This window comes from Pteropus alecto, unplaced genomic scaffold, assembly GCF_000325575.1.
Source record: "Pteropus alecto unplaced genomic scaffold, ASM32557v1 scaffold39, whole genome shotgun sequence".
NCBI lineage: Eukaryota > Metazoa > Chordata > Mammalia > Chiroptera > Pteropodidae > Pteropus > Pteropus alecto.
In genome coordinates, this window is record NW_006443568.1 from 7,811,725 (window position 1) to 7,832,155 (window position 20,431).

Consider the following 20,431-nt stretch of genomic DNA (forward strand, 5'->3'; position numbering starts at 1 on the left):
AGGGTGTAGGAAATGCAGGAGATAGGTTGAAGAGAAAATAGGGTCAAGGGAAGGTTTTTTTGGTGGAAGTGTAGGAAAAGATAAACATTAAACAAATAAATGATTGAATAAATAAGCTGTGTGTGCCTCCTTAGAACCAGATGGAGGGAGATCGAAGGTATTTGTTCCTTCAAAAATTCTTGGAGGCAAGAATTCTTGAGGGAAGAAATTAATGGTATCTGCAAAGGAGACAGGTGGAGTAAGTGGTCCAGCTTGCTGGTGGTCCTGCTTTTCCCTTCAGGCCTCTTAGAGCTGGAATTGAAACAGATGGCTATTTGGGTTTCAGGGCTTGGCTTTTCTTTGTTGTACATTCTCCTCTTTTACATTTCCTATCCCCTCCCCTCCTCCCGTTTAATATCTACTGGACTTGCCCTGATAGTGGCTTTCCAAACCTGTCACTCTACAACCATTAGCCTTCCCTCTCCTGGGGTACAGTAATCTAAGTCCATTAAGAACGCAAATTCATTTATTGTTTCAGCAAGCACTGGGCAATGTGCACCTTCAAAACACCGTTCTAGAGACAATGCTTAAACTCAGGGCAATTTGAGGGCACTTTGGAGGGCTAGAAGGAAAGTCTGGGAGCAGGTAGAACCCAATGACATGAGCAGTTCTGACTCATGGTTTCTTTTAACCTTTGGTGAAGGGTGGTACACTATCAAGGCCACTCTCTGAAGTGACAAGTAGAGAGTCACTGGTGAGGCCTCCTGGATTGAAACTGAGCTACTAGCCAGAGAGTACATGAGGTACAAACTGCCTTATTATGATGTCAGCCTGAGGTCCACACAGAAATCCATGTAGGGACAATTGATTGGGATGCAATTGCTGGTCCTTGAATACATGCAGAGTGATTACATAATTTGCTTAGACCTTGGGGAAGCAACTTCACCTCTCAGGTTCTTCACTGGTAAAATGAGTATATTTCCACTTACCTCCCAGGCTAGGGGTGGAATAAAAAGGATAAAGGACCTTGTGCAGTACCTGGTACATACTGTAGGGTCCATAGTTGGCTTTCCTCTCTGCAGCCTCATCTTTTTCCGTATGTGTGCACAGACACAAACATGACTGACCTTCATCTCTGGCTACATATAATGTTCTTACTATTATTTTTCCCACCTCGTCTACTTCTCATTGAGGGTGTCTAGCAGTATCTTAGGTATCATTTTAAGCTGGCTTACATCTTTTGGAATAAGGTAGAATATAAAAGAAACACTTCACACCAGAAGAGTATAGTTTAATTCTAAAATACTTTAATAATTAATATCGATAAGACTGATATACAATGCAATTATTTATTTTACAAGGAGATTCTGTACATCAGGGAAGCATCTTGAAGTACAATACATCAGGCTTTTATTCTTTACATTATGATTGTGAATTGTTACACAGAAAGGGAACACAAAATCCATTATACATACATATATATATATATAAAAAAAACACCTAAAAAGACTTGACCCCAAAGTTTCTTGTTTCAAAAGAACAATGAATGAGATGAAAGATGAACTAGATTCCTTAGTGGCACATAGAAAGCAAAGTAGCTCAGGAAATTAAATCCTGTTTTAAGCTTGGCACATTAAGGGAAAGAAAGGCAGTGAAAGAAGGGTTTGAAAATGTCATCTTAGGCCACAGAGTATGCTGGTAGAAGCCAAGTAACCTCCAAACCAAGATAGAAAGGTTAGAAGTTAGCAGTTAATGTGTGGCCACCTTACAAACAGACCACTAACAACTCTGTAGAGTTGTCACATCTTTCCTCAGTCATACCAAATGTTAATGAGTTTCAAGATGTGGAGCCGGTATATCTCCAGAGCCATAAAGCATTTGACAGTAACTGAGAAATTCAAATACCTCCTTATTGCCCATACAGAGAGAAGACACTACACATTAAGGTCACTTTAGCTTTTTTTGTTTTGACCTGATATTCTGATTCTTCAGCAAATCTTACATGGACATGAAAGGAGAAAGAAAAATCTGAAAGATACATACAGAACAACAGGGATGTCAAAAGAAATCTATAAAACAGCCACAATTTCCTGCACATTAAAGGGAAAAAGCCACATTCATCGGTTAAATAGAAACCATTTTTTCTTCCACTTAGTGTGGATAGGAAGTAGAGGGAAATAGTGAGGCTGTCTGGTTTCAACAAAAATTCAAAGAAAGTAACTGAATCTTCTGTTTTAGGAAATTACATTAATATATATTACAAATACAAAAAGGGGTGGGGGCTGAGCCAGTGCATGGGCACCAGCTACACTGGCTACAGCTTGGAAGAGGAGGGATGAATGAGGTGGCAACTGCCAGAGAGGGGCAGTGGGAGAGGGCAAACAGTACTGAGGAGGGGAGGGGCAGTGGGGCATGATCGTGCTCCTCCTAATTCTCCAAAGACCTTTTCCTATTTAGCGCCCCACAGCCCTAGGACCTTGCTTTGATTCTGGCTGGAAGTGTAGAGGCCGACAGCACACGAGTGTTCCCACAGAGTTGCTACAACTCTGCTTTATGGAGAATACATCTATTGGTCAGAATGTACAACAAAAGTACAACAAATAGCCCTTCAAATTTAAGCCACAAAGTCGGTTTTTTGCCAAGTTGGCTTTAACATAAAGGCTTTTTTTTTTTTTTTGGTATATAGAAAAGATACATGATTTTGCATTTTTCCAACTTAGATTCTGGTTACAGCTCAGATTGTTTAATAGAAAAAACATAAGTTTCCATCACATCTTCAAGATATTTTTAAAAATAAAAATGAGGACAACTGTGTCAATAAAGACATGTCAGATCCTGAGCTTCTCCCAGGCTGGACTGCCTGAAGAGGACTATATTGCTGGGTTACAAGAGGTACAGTGCAATGCTTTCAACTGACATGCCAGTGTGTTATGAAGGCTCTCCCCGGAGGTGGGGGCCCCCGAGAAGGTTTTCCCCATCACCAACTGGATTTGATGGCCGAAATTTAGTCACAAGTGGGTCTCACAACCAGGACAGAGTAGGTAAGGCTAATGGTGCATACACTGCCTCAGCGCAGGCAGTCATCTTGGGGTGAGAGTGTGGTGCAGTCAGTGAGACTTAGAACCTGCAAGTGGCCCGGAACGTTGGTGGCTGGTGAAGGAAGTCCCCCTCAAGTACGCTGCTATATTAAAAGGTTCGAAAGCACTGACAAAGTGTTCAGTTTTGCTCAAGGCGGCACATAAGAATCCATTCCAGTGAAATGCTACATTCATAGAAGTGCTGTTCACCCCAGAAGTATATCCCAGAGGACTCAATTCTGGCTGTGCTGGAAAGTGCTGAAGTTCCTGCCAAGTCATTCAGGAGACTGAGGCAGCAAAGCAGCTGTTTTGGGGAGTTGTTTAATTCCTCTCTCAAACTTCAGCATCATGGACGATGGTAGCTAAAACAGATGATCAAAAAGAGCTGAGTTACCAGATATTGTAGATGGCTGTTATTAATAGTAATATTATGCTCTAATTTTTGCAAGTTGCCTCTCCTCCGCTCCAATTCTACCTGACATTTCTGCAGCATCTGATACTCCTAACTCTCCCGACCCTCTTCCTCCCTCCTTGAAACTCTCTTCTCCTGGGTTCTGTGACACTATCTTTTCCCTAGTTTTCCTTCTTTCAACTGCTTCTCCTCAGTATGCTTTCTGGTCCATTTTCCTCAGTTCACTCATTAAATATGAAAGGTTTTCCCTTACGAACCACGATCTTTTCTCATAAATTTGCTATCTTTAGAGCTTGCTTTCTTCTTGTACTCCAGACTGTGTATTCAACTGTCTTCTAGAAATCTCCATTCCATGTCAATATGTCACAGGCTCAAACTCAACATATCTTATTTATTTTCCAGTTTGTTTATTGTCTGCTTTTCTCTTTAGGAATAAAAGCTTGTTAAGGACAGAGACTTTATCTTGTTCCCTGCTATATCCCAAGCACCTAGCACTGTATCTATCATGTAGTAGGTGCTCAATCAATATTTTCCTGAAAAAATGTCCTAAACTGTTCACCTGAGCTCCTTGGCAATGTCACAGGCCTTAAAAATCACAAGTTAAAAATCACAAGTTAGAAATCAAGTTAGGCATCATTTTGATTACTTCCTTTGATTCATCTCTGGAATCAATAGACTGCCAAATCTTGTTGATTCTATGAATGAAATGTACTTCAAATCTATCTCTTGCATTCTCATTATCACTTCCCCAGTTTAAGCTACCAGTTCGCTCTCCATGGCTATTTTAGTTAACTTCCTAACTGGTTTCCTTGCTGCTAGTCTCTCCATCCTTCCACATCACCTTCTACCGTTTCACCAGAGCTTGTTGTGAAATACAAAGACTTCCAATGGTTCCAATATCCTAGCATAACAGTCAAAGCCCTTCAAAGTGTGACCAGAACCCAACTTGCTGATTTCAGCTTCACCACACTAAGTTCCCATACGTCTTCTGCTCCAGCTACATTTTCTGTTACTCAGAAACATCATGCACTTTCCTACCTCCCATGGCCTTGCTAAAGCTGGTCCTTCTGCTTACAATGTTCCTTCCTTCTTGTCCAAATAAATTCTTTTATATATTTTAAGATCCAACCTAAATGTCACCTTCTCCATCACGCTTTCCTTAACTGTTGCTCACTTTAGTACTTTCTATGATTACTAACAACAACAACAACAAAAAAAAATTAGCCAATACTAACATAGGTAGGAAATGGCGACATTGGGATACAAGACCTGGCAGACTCAGGACTGAGAATGACTGAGGCATTATTGGCTGTACTGTATTTAGTAGGACACAGGTCTTTTCCCAGATTAGATTACAATCTTCTTGCTGGCAAGTATGTATGGTTTGTTATTTGAGTTCATATTTTAGTACCCTGAATAGTGTTATTGCTGTTCAAAGAATGTGCCTTCTCTACTGCAAGAGTTCAATACAAAAAAAAAAAAAAATCTTTAATTAAAATAACAATTTGCCTGTATTGTCATGGAAAAAGGTTTAACAATGTTTTATTTTTCAACTTTGCCTGTTCCTTCTTTTTACAGCAAATTGGAATTGTTCTTATATCTTCTTTATTAGCCTCTTTTCATAAATGTTCTAAGAGTCATGTAACACTTTCAGTGACTCCATTTTTGGCTAGCTGATTCTTTAGGTGCTGGGTGGGTCCTCAATCACAACAGTAATTCAAAATCAAAAGACTTCTTGGCTTGTTTCATGAGGACAGCAAATTAAATTGAATTTATACACAAAATATGCAAGATCAACTGAGTTAGAAAGAACTGAAACCAGAAAGGGCGAGATCTTGTTTCACTCAGCAGTAACATCCTTACACCTAACTCAGGACAGTGAGGTACAGGGAAGAGAGCTCTCACTGGCTTTTTAGTCATTCATTCTTTTTCTAAATCCTGGTTCTACAACTTACTAGCAAGTCAAGCAAGTTATCTAACCCTTCTGAGCCTGTTTATTCATCAATAAAATGGGGATATTAACACACTCTGAAGGTTTAAGGATTAAATAATACACATGTAATGCCACATTCTGTATAGGTAGGCATTTACTATTGACTCTCTAGTTCTCATCCCTTTCTCTTAATGTAGTTTTATAGTCAACACTGAGTGTCCTTTTAATGATGTCATTAGAGCCCCTTCTGTCTGAACAACTCTGGGGTATATATGTTTGTTTTTTGGTGGAACTCTACTTAGTACACAGTATTTGAGTCTTTTGGCTCTTACCGTGTAAAATGTTTGCTCTCTTCATGAACTTCCATCTCTGAGCTTTTAAATTCATTTAACTCTTTTCTTATGGCAGCCTGTGGAATAAAAACAAAAATGTTTCAGCATCTTCTGTCTGCTAGAGCACAGCAGTGTGATTTGCCATCTATTCTCTATTGTGTTTAACTCTGTGAGTCACTATAACCCATGGCAAGCAACTCTGAGAGAAGAAGCCAGGAATACACTGGGTGACATTATTCACTGTATAATAAACCTACAATTTCCAGGTCAATCAAAACATTTGAAAAGCGTAGATAAGATATTGTAGCTTTCACTGTTTCCAGAACATGTGAAAGTGCTTTTCCTGTTTAAAAAGTGAAATGTGAGTAACTACTAAAATATGCCCCTAAACTCCCTCCATCCAACATAACTACTGTTAAAAATGTGTTTTATTTTCTTCCAGATTTTTGTACTCTGTGAGTAGCAGGGATTTTCTTTTCTCCTTCACTTTTGGTGGTGGTGGTGGAATCATTAGTATAAAGTTTTAGTGTGTATGTCTTGGCATTTTGTTTCTTGATTACAAATTTAACATTATATCAAAAGTAGAAATTCTGTTTATGGTTCCTGTTCTAGTTAGTGTCTTGCATCCTTTAAAGAGAAAGAGAGAAAGGCAGACAGACAGACAAACACACCTTGTCAGCAGGTGTTAGTTTGGTCCAAGGTTTGTCAGCTCGCCGGTCATAATCTTGAGCATCTGTTACTTCCACATATTCATTGAACCTCAGAATCTTCCTGGCAAGTAGTTCGGCCACAGTTGGCCTTTGACTGAGCTAAAAGAAATGGAGTCTCTTAGTTGACTATGCCAGGAATCAAGTATCAATCATGCATTCAGATTGCCTCTAACCCAGTGCTTCAACCTTCTCTGTACATTTCTTTTGCTTTTGACCTTTAAACACTACTGATGCCTGGGTCCATCCCCAGAGATTCTGGGTATTGAAACTTTCTTTTTGTTTTTAAGCTCCTGAATGCACAGCTCAGACTGAGAACTCCTGCTATAAACCAGTATAACCAGTATAACCAGTGCTTCTCAAGCTTTATTATGCATAAAAATCAATTGGGGATCTGGTTAAATGTGGATTCTGATTAAGCAGGTCTGGGTGGGGCCTGATAGTCTGCATCTCTTACAAACTCCCATATAATGCCAATGCTGCTGGTCCATGGGCCACATTTTGGGTAGCAAAAGGATTAGGGCTATAAACTCACGTATGTATTTATGCATTTCAAATTAAATACATTTAAAATGAAAGCAATACCTAGTGGGTAATATTAAGAGTGCACAATACCCAGGATAGCAGATTCTGTAATAAATTATGACTTAAGATCACACAATCAGGTAACCTGTTCAATCTGAAGGCATCAAGTCTAGTTGTGACCTCTAGCTACTCGCAGTCTATCTGGGATAATTCCTCTGTTCCTAGGGAAGGGAAGAAGTGGGAGAAATAGGGAGAAAATGTCTAGATCCCTCACTTTCCTGGGGATTCATATAAATTTTAAGAAATATCTAGAGAACTCAGACCAAATCAGAAGTTACAGGAGGTGATTACAAACTATTATCATGGGAAGGAAAGGAAAAAGGTATCAAACCCGGAGCTTAAAAGCTAACACAGGTCTGGTACAGAAAAGATTCCACCCTAACTAATGTGAGACCAAAGAAAAAAATCCTAGTTGGTTTTTCATACTTTTCAGGTATTACTAAGGGTCAGTTCAGTTTTTTTCCCTGATTAGAAAATAACCAGTCTGCCTCACAGAATTGAATGCTACACACTCCTCCTGTTACCATCTCTAAACTTCAACAGGTTTTAGAGTTTACATCAAAATCCTAGATCTACCAAATAAAAGGTAAAATTTTATGCAAACATTTATTGAGCATCTTCTTGTGCCAGGCTTTCTTTAAATAGAAAAAATGGGGGAAAAAAGCTCCTGAATGCTATGTTGTTTTCTATATTTGAATAATGTATTGTATTTTCACAGCAATCTATGGGAATTCAAGTCAAATCATTTCTTTCCAATTAAATAGGTTATTCGAATATAAGGCATGCATGCACTCAGTAGATAGACTGAAACCTAACATTTGGGCAACATACCTTTCTAGTGAGCCGACGTTTAATCTCTCGTTTTTCTGCCTGACGATCAGCTTCATTTTTAGCTAAAGTTGACAGTCAGAAACAAGGAAAATTACTTCAAAATGGCAATTTGCATATCAAACAAGATTTTCACTAATTACACTGCCCGTGTTTCTTATAGGCTTCAAGTCATAATAAAATACAAACTTTGAGATAGCTAACCAAGACAATTTTCTTGTCAACTAGTGTAGTCAAAATACTAAAGAGCAAGGGTAGCGAACTATGGTACCAAATCCGGCCAGTTGCCTGTATTTTTACTGCCCATGAGCTAAGGATGGTCTTTACATTTTTAAATGCTTACATTTTTTTTTTTTTTAAGTTAGGCAACCTTTGGTTGACCTCACAGACTGCAAGGACCTTGTCAGCTTACAATCCCTTATTTTTTATTTTTTACGCTTACAGAGCCTGGTCTTCCTAGGTGGTCTCCCATCCAAGTACTAAACAGGCCTGACCATGCTTAGCTTCTGAGATGAGATGGGATTGGGCTTTGGTTCAGGGTGGCATGGCCATAGTTAAATGGTTACATTTTTGATGGCTTGATAAGTACCTACATAATAGCTTCCTGTTGCTTTTGGCCTGTGGAGCTGAAAATATTTACTATGTGACCTTTAAGAAAAAGTGCAGATTCTTTGTTGAAGAGGAACCACTTAGAATAGAGATCACACTAAGTTTTGTGTGACATGTCTATAAAGGCTTCCACAATTTAAAATTTACTAAATTGCATATATCCAAATAGTGAAGAGAGAACAGGGGATGGATTAGTCAAACTGAGCATGCCCAAAAGTAACACTATAAAGCCTAATCCTCTTCGGTGTGGAGGATTTAGGGCCAAATTTCACCCTATAACCTGGAAAAACAAACTTGTACTAGATTAGAATGTTATTTCAGGAAGTTAATTATGTACACAGAAAGAAAATTAAATACATGGTTCTATTTTGTGACTTAAAGAGATATGAAAGTCTGAAGATAAAAAAGGCAGGAAGACCACTGCATCTGGGAATCACCTTGAGCCCTATCCTCAGATTCCACTAGCAACAAGAAGATCCCCTCCAAATGAACAGCTATGATTTTACTTTCCTAAAGACAGAGAAAAGTTGGGCAGCATATACCACACACTGTGTAATCCTCCCAAATGCCCAAGGTAGTCTCAGGATACTGAGAGAACATTAAAACAAACTGTTCTGTAGTATCTCAGTACACTAAACAATACCATAATGATATCTTGTAAAGGAAGTTTCAGGGAACTCTCTTCAGAGAAAAAAAGATATGACTAGTCCTTCCTTGGCTAGTACACTCCCTCCTTAGCCTTGTAGAAAATGCTTCTCTGTTATGTATATTAAAGTCAGAAATATACAAAGGAAATCTATACAACTTTATTTCCATAGCTGGACTCACGTTGTAGTATATTTCGTTGTTCTAGTTCTTCTGGTGTTGGTCTTTGACTCAATCGTCTAAAAGGAGATAAATAAGAGTATTGTCTATGTTAACCTCCCAATCTTGTTTATAAAAATTTATTTTAGTCTTAGTTTATATTACCCGCTACAGTAGCAAGAAATCATAAATACTGCTTTGATATTTCATTTGCTTATCTGATTCATTGTTTATGAAACAATTTTCATGCTGAAAGTGTTTATACAGATGTTATAACATAAAAAGGAATTGTACATGTAAACAGGAGCTCAAAATTCTAGTTCTGTCTCTGACATCAACAAGACCTATCACCACAAAAAGGCTCTCAGTCAGACCCTGAATGTACTCACTGTAAAAAGAAGGTTTGGACTGGACTGATGGCTCCCAAACAGATTTGCTCCTTCAGCAAATCTGTTAAAAACACAGATGCTCAAGGCATTATTAACAGAAACTCTGATTCAGGAAACAAGGATGAAGACTGAGATTTTATATATATATGTATATATTACAATGCTTCCCATGTGACTCTGATGTCCCTTTCTTGATTTTTAAACTCGTGGTTTAGGAACCACTAGAAATTAAGGTGGTCTCTTTTGGAATGGTATTCTATAACTATTATTTTAAATTCGGTCCTTTCTGTCAAATATTTGATAAAGTTTCTCATCTCATCCACAGATGTGAGATGTTACCACAATGTGTCACGTCTGGAATTAGAAAGTTATTCATTTCTTACCTTTAATTTATACGTCTCAGGCAATATTTGGACTACATGCTAATAACTCTTTAGTTGTTTGCAGAAAGAACTTCCAGCCCCATTTTATATACGATATAAAACTTTATGTATTTCAGTTTTTTGTCCCCCTGAATAAGACTTTCCTTTTTAAATGTTCATTAAAAACAAACAAACAAACAAAACCCCAGCTTTGTGAAGGTTTAAATGACATACAATAAACTGCACGATTGATGTTCTGACATATGTATACACCTATGAAACCATCACCATAATCCAGATAATGAACTCATTCATCACCTAGTATTGGTTTCCTATGGCTGCCGTAATAAATTACCACTAACTGGGTGGCTTATAAGAACAGAAATTTATCTCTCAGAGTTCTGGAAACCAGAAGTCCAAAATCAAGGAGAATGTGTTCCATGCTTCCCTCCGAGCTGGTGATTGCCAGCAATCCTTGGCGTTCTTTGGCTTTAGGTACTTTATTCCAATCTCTGCCTCCATAGTGGCATAGCTTTTCCCCTGTGTGTTTGTGTGTCCAAATTTCTCTCTTCTTATGAGGACATCGGTCATTGGATTAGAGCCTACCCTAATCCCATATGACCTCATTTTAGCTTGACTGTATCTACATAGACCCTCCTTCCAAATAAAATCACATTCATAGGTACCGGAGGTTAGGACTTTGTGGCGGGGGGAACAATTCTACCCACCACAAAATCTCATCTTCTTTCGTAATCTCAACTTCCTTCCTCTCAGGCAAACGTTGATCTGCTTTATATCACCATAAATGAGTTTTCACTTTCTAAAATTTTATATAAAACCATATAGTATACATTCTTTTTTAGTCTATCTTCTTTCACTCAGCATAATTATTGAGACCCACCCAAGTTGTGGCATTATAAATAGTTCATTCCTTTTTATGCTGTGTAGTATTCCATTGTACTATACCACAACTTGTTCATCCATTTGCCTTTTGATGGATATTTAGGTGATTTTTTTCCTTTTTTTGGCATTAAAATAACAATTAATGAAATGGCTAGATCATATGTAGGTATATGTTTGATTTTTTAAAATAAACTTACAAATTGTTTTCCAAAGTAGTTCTACTTTACATTCCCATCACCAGTGTATGAGAATCCAGCTGCTCCTCTTTCTCAGCATTGTTTTATCAATCTTTTAAATTGTGCCATTTTAGCTATCCTAGTGGGCTAGTTAGTAGTGGTCTCTCTCTGTGGTTTTAATTTGCATTTTCCTAGTGACTAATGATGATGAGCATCTTTCCATATGCTTATTTGCCATTTGTATATCTTCTTTGGTGATGTGTCTGTTGAAATCTGCCTCTCTTCTCCTTTTAAAATTGAGTTGCTTGTGTCCTTATTGAGTTTGGAGAGTTCTTCATATATTCTAGATATAAGACCTTTATCGCACACATGGTTTGCAAATATTTTCTCCCAGTTTATGGCTTGTTTTTATATTCTCTTAACAGTATCTTTCAAACAACAAAAAATTTTAATTTTAATGAAGTACATTTTATCAATGTTTTTTCCTCTTAATCGTGTTTAAGATCATATCTAAGAAATATCTGACTCATATTCTGGAAGTGTTATAGTTTTAGCTCTCATATGTAACTCTGTGATCCATTTTGAGTTAATTTTTGCATATGATGCAAAGTATGAATTGAGATTTGTGCGCCAGCACCAGTTGTGGAAAGACCATTCTTTCTCAATGAAATTGTTTTTGTACCTTTGTCAAAAATGAGTTGTACGTGTATGGGTGGGTCTATTTCTGGGCTCTCTCTTCTGTTTCATTGATTTATTTGTCCATATTTATGTCAATACCATACTGTTTAGGTTACTTTAGCTTCATAACATGTCTTTTTTAATTAAAATTATTGGGGTGACATTGGTTAATATAATATAATATGTCTTAAGATTGTGTTAGTTCTCCAACCCCATTCTTTTTCATAGTTGCTTTCATTATTCTAGGTGCCCTGTATTTCTTTAAGAGTTTTAGAATCAGTTTGTCAATTAAAAAAAAAAGCCTACTGCTGCTAGACTTATTGGTGTGATAGCTTCCTGAGGTATATAAATGTCTAATCACTATGTTGTACACCTGAAACCAATATAATATTGTATGTCAGCTATAATTGAAAAAATTTTTAAATAAAATAAAAATTCAACCAAGAAAAAAAGCCTACTGGGGAATATTTTGATTGGAATTGTATTGAATCTATCAATACCTTAATACTACTGAGAGTTCTGGCCCATGAATATGGTATTTCTCTCCATTTATTTAGGTCTCTTTACTTTCTTCGACAGTATATTATACTTTTCAGTGAACAGGTCTTATACAACCTTTTGTCAGATTTATCTGTAAATATTTTTGATGCTATTGTAAATTGCTATTGTAAACGTTACTCTCTTATATTTTTAGATTTCAATTTCAGGTGGTTCATTTAAGTGTCTAACAAGCTCTTCTAAGATGACTATGACTTGTGAAAACACTCAAAGATGTGCAACCAGCTCTTAAGTAAAAGGAATCAACTGTCAAAGATCCCCATTCTTAACATTAATTCCTAATTTTGATGGTCTCTTGCTGACAATCAGAAGGACACAGTTTTGCATTAAGACGGCCATCTTGGGCAATAGCACAGACAGTGTCTAAGACAGAAGAGAATCTATTTTTGTTAATGGACATCCTTAGTTAATTACATTGTAAGGAATGTCAAGAGTCACATCTCCTTTTCCTCATTCTACCAAGAGACACATCTGAGTTGCGCAAACACCTGTCTATATATCTGGGCTCTTATATGTATTATATGTGCAGGAAGCTGACCTGCATTCAGTTTCTCTATGCTTTTGGTTCCAGCTGACTTGAAAAATATACTAACACTTTGAAGGGAGGCAGTTACATGGACCATGTATAATAGACATAATGACAATTGTAGGCGTGATCTTTAATTGGGTTGGCATCTCATGGTTGAGCAACTGGAGAAATGACAAGGAGTCTTGCTGTCCCGGGAACCACCTGAATTCTCTCAAACTTTAAAAAAAAAACATATTTATGTCTATCTTATGGTTTAAAGCTGTGAGATATGTCTATCTCATGGTTTAAAGTTCTAAGAGCCATCTAGTTCCTTAACTTCCAATTTTTTTTTTTTAGTTTCAAGTATACAGTATGTTGGTTAGACATTTATCTCAATTTCCAAATTCTTAGAGGATACCCAACTGGGCACAATATATATTTTAAAAAATTATGCTATTTCTAAAATTAAAAACAACAACAACAAAAAGATGAATGAATGCTCTACCACAAAGTAAGTCTCCAACATACGTACTGGCATAATCAAATCAAAGGATTGATTCTAAGCTAAGGCCTACCGGATCAGTGTGTTCCCAATCTGGTGCCGTATTTCATTCCACTCCTCTTTGCTTTTTCGAGGCCAAGAATTCAACTCTGGTTCACAGGGTCTGTGGTTCAACTTCATTGCTAGTGTGTCTTTCCTCTTCACTTTGTTGGCCAGAGCACCTTTGCAGAAGGGAAATAATAAAATATAGAAGCTTAAGGCTCAACCTCATCTGGAGTTAGGCAAGAGTCCAAATGAACAGTATCACATCTCCCAGCAACTTGGCCTCCGGTCATCCAGCTAACGCAGAGTTGGGGGTAAAGCTAGACATCTAAACATCTCAGCCAGATGGACTCAGATGGGCTAAAGATAAAGATATCTTCTCTCTTCTACCAGTCCTATTTTTCTCCTCAGTAAGAATTGCTAGAGGAGAGAATCTAAGCACGGGACAGCCTTCTGAATTACAACAAAAAGACATTCGTGCTAACATACCTCATACAATTCCTATACTATTTATTTTAAATTTAAAAAAAATTAACAATAAATTCCTATTCTTAAGGCTGCTTTCCCACTTTTAAGAATCAGAATTCCATTGCTGGTAGATTTGTATACATGAACATGTTTTTTTCCTTTGCTCCATGAACACAGTAAGTTCATTAGATTGAAGGAGAGCATCACTTTTGTCTTCAACTTAGCCCAAACACCAACTGTCCTCCCCTCCATATTCTTTAGTATCATCAAGGTAAATAACTTTTTAAATCAAAAACAGATGAAAAAACCCAATGACTCAATGGGTTTGGCTCCCCCTCGCTGGCTTATTATAACGGTGGGAATAACAGGGACAAGAGTCCTTCCCAGTGGCTTCTAACATCAGTTAGCCAGATGACTTGATGAGAGAACAGTGCCTGTTTACATTCATCTTACACTTGCTAAGACCAGCAAGTACCTTTATCTGTAAAAGAATTTTCTCCTTTGCTTTTCCCTCCCTTTCTTACTATGCTGGCTTTCATCTTCATCCTCTTCTTCTCGGTACTGAATGGGACCTTCTGAGTCAGAGTCGCTCTCCTTCTCCTCCTCTTCCTCTTGCAGACACCGTGGCAGTTTAGGAACGACTGAGGTAGGTGGCATGTCTTCATCGAATGCAGATGGGCGGGCGTGCTCCTCTTCTTCATCGTCTGGACTAACAAATTAATATAATTATATTTTCCCTTTTAGAAGCATAAAGGACAACTGATTTGCAAGGCAAAATACTGAATGTCTACAGAAAAGTCCATGAATGAAATAATTTAGAATTCCTTCCTTTAACAATCTTGCTGAGAAACTCTAGCACCTATTAATCTAAAGGCTCAAATTCCAGATCTATAACTTATTTACTAGCTTGTAAGTTACTTTTCTGTAAATGGAAATGATACCACCTCATGGCTTGTTGTGAGAATGAAATAGACAAACTCTAGAATGCACTAGTGTCTGGCACATAGGGCCCTGATGATCTGCATGGGAGGTGCAAGTTTGTTTTGATCTGGTTAAATGAGAAGACTGCACAGTATCTAACACTGTATCTGCCTCATAGAAGACACTTAATATAAATATTGAACCCATTTCCCTTTGGTTTAACAATGAAGTAAGACAAAATGATAACCTAATCCCAGAAGGTTATTATACAGAAGTAAAGATGAAAATTAACTTCCCTGCTTTACACTCTGGAGGCATAAAACTATGACTTAGCCTACCTTCAAACTACTAAACGGCCTCTTTTCAGGGTGTGAACTAAATATACTACCAAAAACAAAGATTATGGCAAAACAAGTAACAAGTAGGATGCTGTAACAGTTCTATAACAATTCTTTTAGGTAGTAAGGCACATCTCCAACTTTGCAGAAAAGTGTTAAATCTTCAGTTGCAATTTGTTGGAATTTTAAAAAGACAGAGTAGGTGTTAGTACCAATGCTGGTGTGAACAGATTCAGTGTCTGGGGACAGATGAGGGAGAGAACAAGATGACCAGTTCTAGTCTATGGGGCTGGAATATCGAGCTATCTTTCAGAGCTCCCTTATTTTATTCTAGACTTTTCTCTGTCCCTCTGTACCCAGTTTGTGTGCCAGGCACAAGTGCTTTCAGATTTGTCTAATTTCATTCTCACAAGCCTCTGTAAATAGGTATTATTCTGTTTACAGATTAGACAACTAAAGAGCAGGAAGGTTAAGTAACATACACTACTACCAGCTAGTAAATAAGAGATAGAGCTGGGATTTGAACCCAGAGCTATCTTACTCCAAAGTCAATGAATGCTCTTATGTACCAGAAATCATATTAAAAAATATAATGGTTTTAATTTTCAAGGACGAAAGTTTGTAACTTTTGTATCATCATGAAAATTTCTGCCATGGAAACAATGTTACAGAAGGCAGGGTAAACAGAATCCAGATTCTATAACATGTCCTATTTGTTGAGTATTCTTCTTCCTTTAAATTTATTCATTTAATTTTTTCCAAGAAGGGCTAACTAAGAAAGAAGAGTAAAGGAGAAGAAACAAGAGGCAAGGTTTGAAGAAAGGCACTCACACTTTCAGCATTTCAATAGTGATGGGAAGTGACCTGGTCCGACCCAGGGTGTTGCTGTCCTCAGAAAAGTTGCCACTGTTCTCGAAGAGCAACGAATGGGCTCTATGGGAGCCCTCCAAGGAAGGAGTTATGGGAAGTGGGCTAGTCAGGGCCTGCTGTATTCGGATATGCAGTGGGACTGGGGGCAGCCTAGAGGGTACATGGGGCTCCCCAAAGCTGTGGTCCAACATCCTCTTGGGCACTTCCTTTTTCTGGTCTTCCTGCTGGGGAACCTCTGGGGGTAGATCTAAGGAAGGTGGAAACTGAATTTCTGGCACAACTTGAAAAGTCTTAGTAGGGAATGGAGGGGACCGTGGGGGTTCTGGAGGTATGTGAGTAGGCAGTGGTGGGGATGGAGAGGGAGGTGGGATCATCAGCAGTGGTTCAGAGCCCACAGAGGATGTGGTCCTCTCCCTCTGATCATTTGATGCTTTTGTGGTGGTGGTGGTGGCGGCAGCAGACTCCGAGGTTGGTACCAAGGTTGATGGAATGCCTCTCTTAGGTGGTAAGGGTGGGGATGGTTTTGATAATATACCACTGTTTATTGCTTGGGACAGTTCAGCTGTAAAAGAGAGAGCAACATTTCAATGGTTTGAGGGGACAGCCCAAGGCCTAGAATTAGAGCTGAGGTCAGTCTTAATCTTTCAGGCAAAATTAAACATTTCATGGCTCTGCCATCTCCTAGATAGCTCATCCTAAAACAAAATTTATATTTAAATACCTATGAGGCTTAATAAATGTATAGAGGTGTAGGAAGACTACTTACTACCTTAATACTCTGATGAGAAATTTCTTACTTCTTTGAAATGATGAGAGATGACAAAGTTTTATGACTTGATCTTGTGAAGATAAAGTTTATATGGATATAGAGAAAAAAATTCAGGTAAGTTTTTTTGTCAACAGTACTCTATTAAAAAATTTAAACATGCAGATAGCAATAAAAAACACTATCTGGTATTGTTACTAGATTCTGATAGTGATATCTAGATATCTTAGCTCTGTATTATGAAACTATCAATAATGACATCTTGGATTTTTATAGCAAATGCAAAGTCCTTTGAAAAATATTTGCTTTCTACCCTTGACTTGAAAGTCTCCTTATATGAGATTATCTTTACCCTTTCACAGAAGGAAAAACTCAGGCCACAAAAGTCAGGTGACTTGCCTAAGATCATACTATAAACGGGCAAGAACTCAGCTAGTTCCCAGGTCTCATTAGTAGGCTCCAATCTCTGGATCCCATTGTATTTGATTTTTATTAGTATCCACCCCTCTTGCTGTCCTTTATGCTCAACCCATCTCCACTCCCCACTACACTGGGGGCTCCTTGATAACAGGGCAACCTCATCGCCATCAGTATATCCACAGGTTGCACACAGTGCCTGGCATGTTGTGGATATAAGACTGAGGCCTGTATCCTATATCATGACAGTATATACCCCTATGTGATCCCCCAAATTCCATAGTGACTCAGATGTAGATTCAACAAAGTCCCTTTGGAGGCTCCAAATGGCCTTTAAGAAGTGGATTATCACATCATGCAGGGGTTGATTTTGCAAAATAACTGAATAGTAGCTCTCTTGATCACCAACCTCTAACCCTTTACCCAAACTCCTTATTTTGGTCCCACCAATTGTTTTCTTATGGTTCCACATGTCTCAAGGTTCCCTGAAATAAAAATTTACTTGCCTTAAATCCCATTCTATGAGCAGCATTCAAAGTAAAAGGCTAGGTAATTTGATGTTTAAATGTCACTCATTATAAGCAAACTTCTAAAAAGACTTTCTAGAAAAATGCTGCATAAATACTTAAAAATTTCAAAAAACGTGAGTTTTAGGATCAATGAAAGATATTTTTGGGCAGAATGGACTTTTGCTGCCTCTCTAAAAATAGCACTTAGCTATTCCATTTACAACAAAACCTCTGACAAGACCAAATTTGAGTATTTTAACATCTGAATTGATACGGTAAATTATCTTTAGTAATTTAAGGAAAACATATACCTGAAAATGTTAAGGAAGTGGATTCTGGTACATACACCCTGACAATGGCATTTGGCTCTAGTTCTGTGGGAAAGATGCCAGAATGTTCATTGGAAAGGTTACAAATTCCCTTCTTCCGTTCGGCTATTATGGTGCTCCTTCCTTAGTTCTAATACTTCTAGTTAGTCCTTAGTCATAAGACTATTATGCCTGTTAGGAGATGCGGCAATGTCTACAGCAGTAGTTTCCAAGCAGTTTGGATTTCTGGCACCAATACAATCAAAAAGAAATTCTCAACCAACCTCATGTTGTCAATTTTTCATATTTTCAAGACTTGATATTAAGTAAACCATTTATAAACATAATCCTTTCATGAAGGACATGGCCTTTTAACACCAAAGAATAATGCCATAGCTATAGAATAAAGGACAGTCTTTTAAATCAAATCTATTAACTTTAATACAAACTCTGTGAACGGTCCTATTTTTCTCCTGTTGTTGATAACCACTCATGGATTGATGGTGATCCCTCAGTCACAGGGCCTATTGCTTTGGGCTATTCACCTTAGACCAAGAATGGCCTCTGTGGTTTAGCCCAGGATATAATACACATAATATCATTTTTTAAAATGTTGTCTACCCTGAAAAGAGTAGGGTATACTACTGGTTTAGAGCAGTGGTTCTCAATGTGTGGTCCCCGTATATGCATCAGCATCATTTGGGAACTTATCAGAAATGCAAATTCTCAGGCCCTATGCCAGACTTACTGAATCAGAAACTAAAGGGCAGGGCCCAGCAATCTGTTTTAACAAGCCCTCCAGGTGACTGTGATCAGAACACCTGTCCAGACAACAGTTTGAGAACACAGGTGTACAGAACAGAGTTAAAAAGAGCTGAAAAGCCTATATATGTTTCCATCTTTCACTAACTGCAACCTTAAGTGAGTCACGATTTCTTCATGTTCTACTAGCCCTAACTATATAACAGATAAAATCAGTTTTCTGCTTCACGAGGTTTTGAAAATAAGTATATGAAAGCTCAAGTTCCTCAAAGATAAATCAGCATGGCACTACCCCTCCAAGGTGGGGTGATAATAATAACAACCTTCATCCTGTTTTTATCACTCCAACCTGTCATAGTCACAATGAATTCTAAGCCTGTTTTTCAAGGGTCTAGTGACTCCTCGCAGCTTGGCGGTATTAGCTATTCAACAAGCATGTTTTATTCCTCCAATCATTAACAAGAACTTCAAGCAGTACTAAGCCTAGTATCATTTTTCCTGAAAAACTGCCTTCCTTCTTCTCCTCCCTTTCTTAGAAATTCCTTTGAGAAGGTATGCATTTGTGTAAAGAAAACAGACCTACGTAGGAATTCAGGTAAATATAAAAAATTTACCAAAACCAATTATTTCCCCTGCTTTCTCTCTTCCACCCCGTCTTTTACGAGCAGCATTCTTAACTCTCCCAAGATAAAACATGATCTTATCAGGACAATTTAAGTAATATCTTTTGCAGTTCCCCATGAAGATATTATGCCAGACACTGAATCACAAATTACACTGGCATCTATATAATCATTTTTTCATCTACTGGGCTTATGCTGAAGGAATGCACTGGCGGTTTTAAAGTAGATTAAAAAGAAACTTTTTCTCCATGCTGGTCAAATCTGTTGTGATCTTCACATGTCCAGTCCCCCAAACTATAAATTCTATTTCAGAAATGCTGTTTTAGGAGAATAGGTATTAATCCCCCCGCACTTAAACCTAACTGTAGTGTTATCTGATCTCAGCCTGTTTCCATAGCCATCTGCCTCCCTATCAAGACTTTTCTCTATATTTAGCACATTCGAAGGGACAAGATATGGAGAACTCTCTCATAGATCAATATTTTATCAGTTATCCAATAAAACAACTATCCAAAACAAAACCCAACCCAAAACAACAAAACTTAAAGGCTCACTCACCAAGGACAGGGTTGCTATTTCTGTGAGCTGGTTTAGGGGGAGGGACGGGGGGCTGCTTGGCAGGGACCGCGGGAGGGAGGCTTGGGGTAGCAGTAGTGTTCGTGCTGACAGGAGCAGCAGGCAGAGTCCTGGGTGCTGGGGAGGGAGGGACTGAGGAATTAACAACAGTTTTTGGTAGGTTTGTGGCAGCAACAATGGTGGCGGCAGGTGCGGTGGAGGTGGTGGTGGTGGCAGTGGAGGAGATGGGCCTTGCTGTGCTGCCAGAGGAAGTGGGATCCTTTGCTTGCCCTTCATTTGCTTCATGAGAAGAGGACAAGGGTCTTTTAGGGGGTAGTAAAGGCTGTTTGGGTGCGTTCTCAGGAACAGACTCTGTTTCAAAATTAGGCTGGCTTCCAGTTGAGCCTGTGTAATAAAAGATATGATTTAAAAAGGAATAACAAGACAGACTGAAAAAGCTAACATATCTACCGACTTCTGGTCAACTTCATCCATTATTTAATTTACATA

At 38.2% G+C, this 20,431-nt stretch overlaps 1 protein-coding gene across 9 annotated transcripts in view; it reads right to left on the reverse strand.

The window, feature by feature from the left end:
• Window positions 1-1,264: 1,264 nt before the first annotated feature.
• PHACTR4 (phosphatase and actin regulator 4) overlaps window positions 1,265-20,431 on the reverse strand; it is a 76,410-nt gene continuing 57,243 nt past the window's right edge. For 8 of the 9 annotated variants that reach the window (XM_025041468.1, XM_025041467.1, XM_025041463.1 and 5 more), the window contains 10 exons: window positions 19,925-20,326; window positions 17,985-18,047; window positions 15,943-16,543; window positions 14,377-14,561; window positions 13,416-13,563; window positions 9,291-9,346; window positions 7,857-7,918; window positions 6,405-6,542; window positions 5,734-5,810; window positions 1,265-3,418 (listed from right to left, as the gene is read on the reverse strand). In XM_025041468.1, the coding sequence (XP_024897236.1) occupies window positions 3,403-3,418; window positions 5,734-5,810; window positions 6,405-6,542; window positions 7,857-7,918; window positions 9,291-9,346; window positions 13,416-13,563; window positions 14,377-14,561; window positions 15,943-16,543; window positions 17,985-18,047; window positions 19,925-20,326 (1,748 nt within the window). In that variant the 3' untranslated portion in view covers window positions 1,265-3,402. The remainder of the gene's footprint in view (window positions 3,419-5,733; window positions 5,811-6,404; window positions 6,543-7,856; window positions 7,919-9,290; window positions 9,347-13,415; window positions 13,564-14,376; window positions 14,562-15,942; window positions 16,544-17,984; window positions 18,048-19,924; window positions 20,327-20,431) is intronic. The other variant, XM_025041466.1, reaches the window with a different exon arrangement.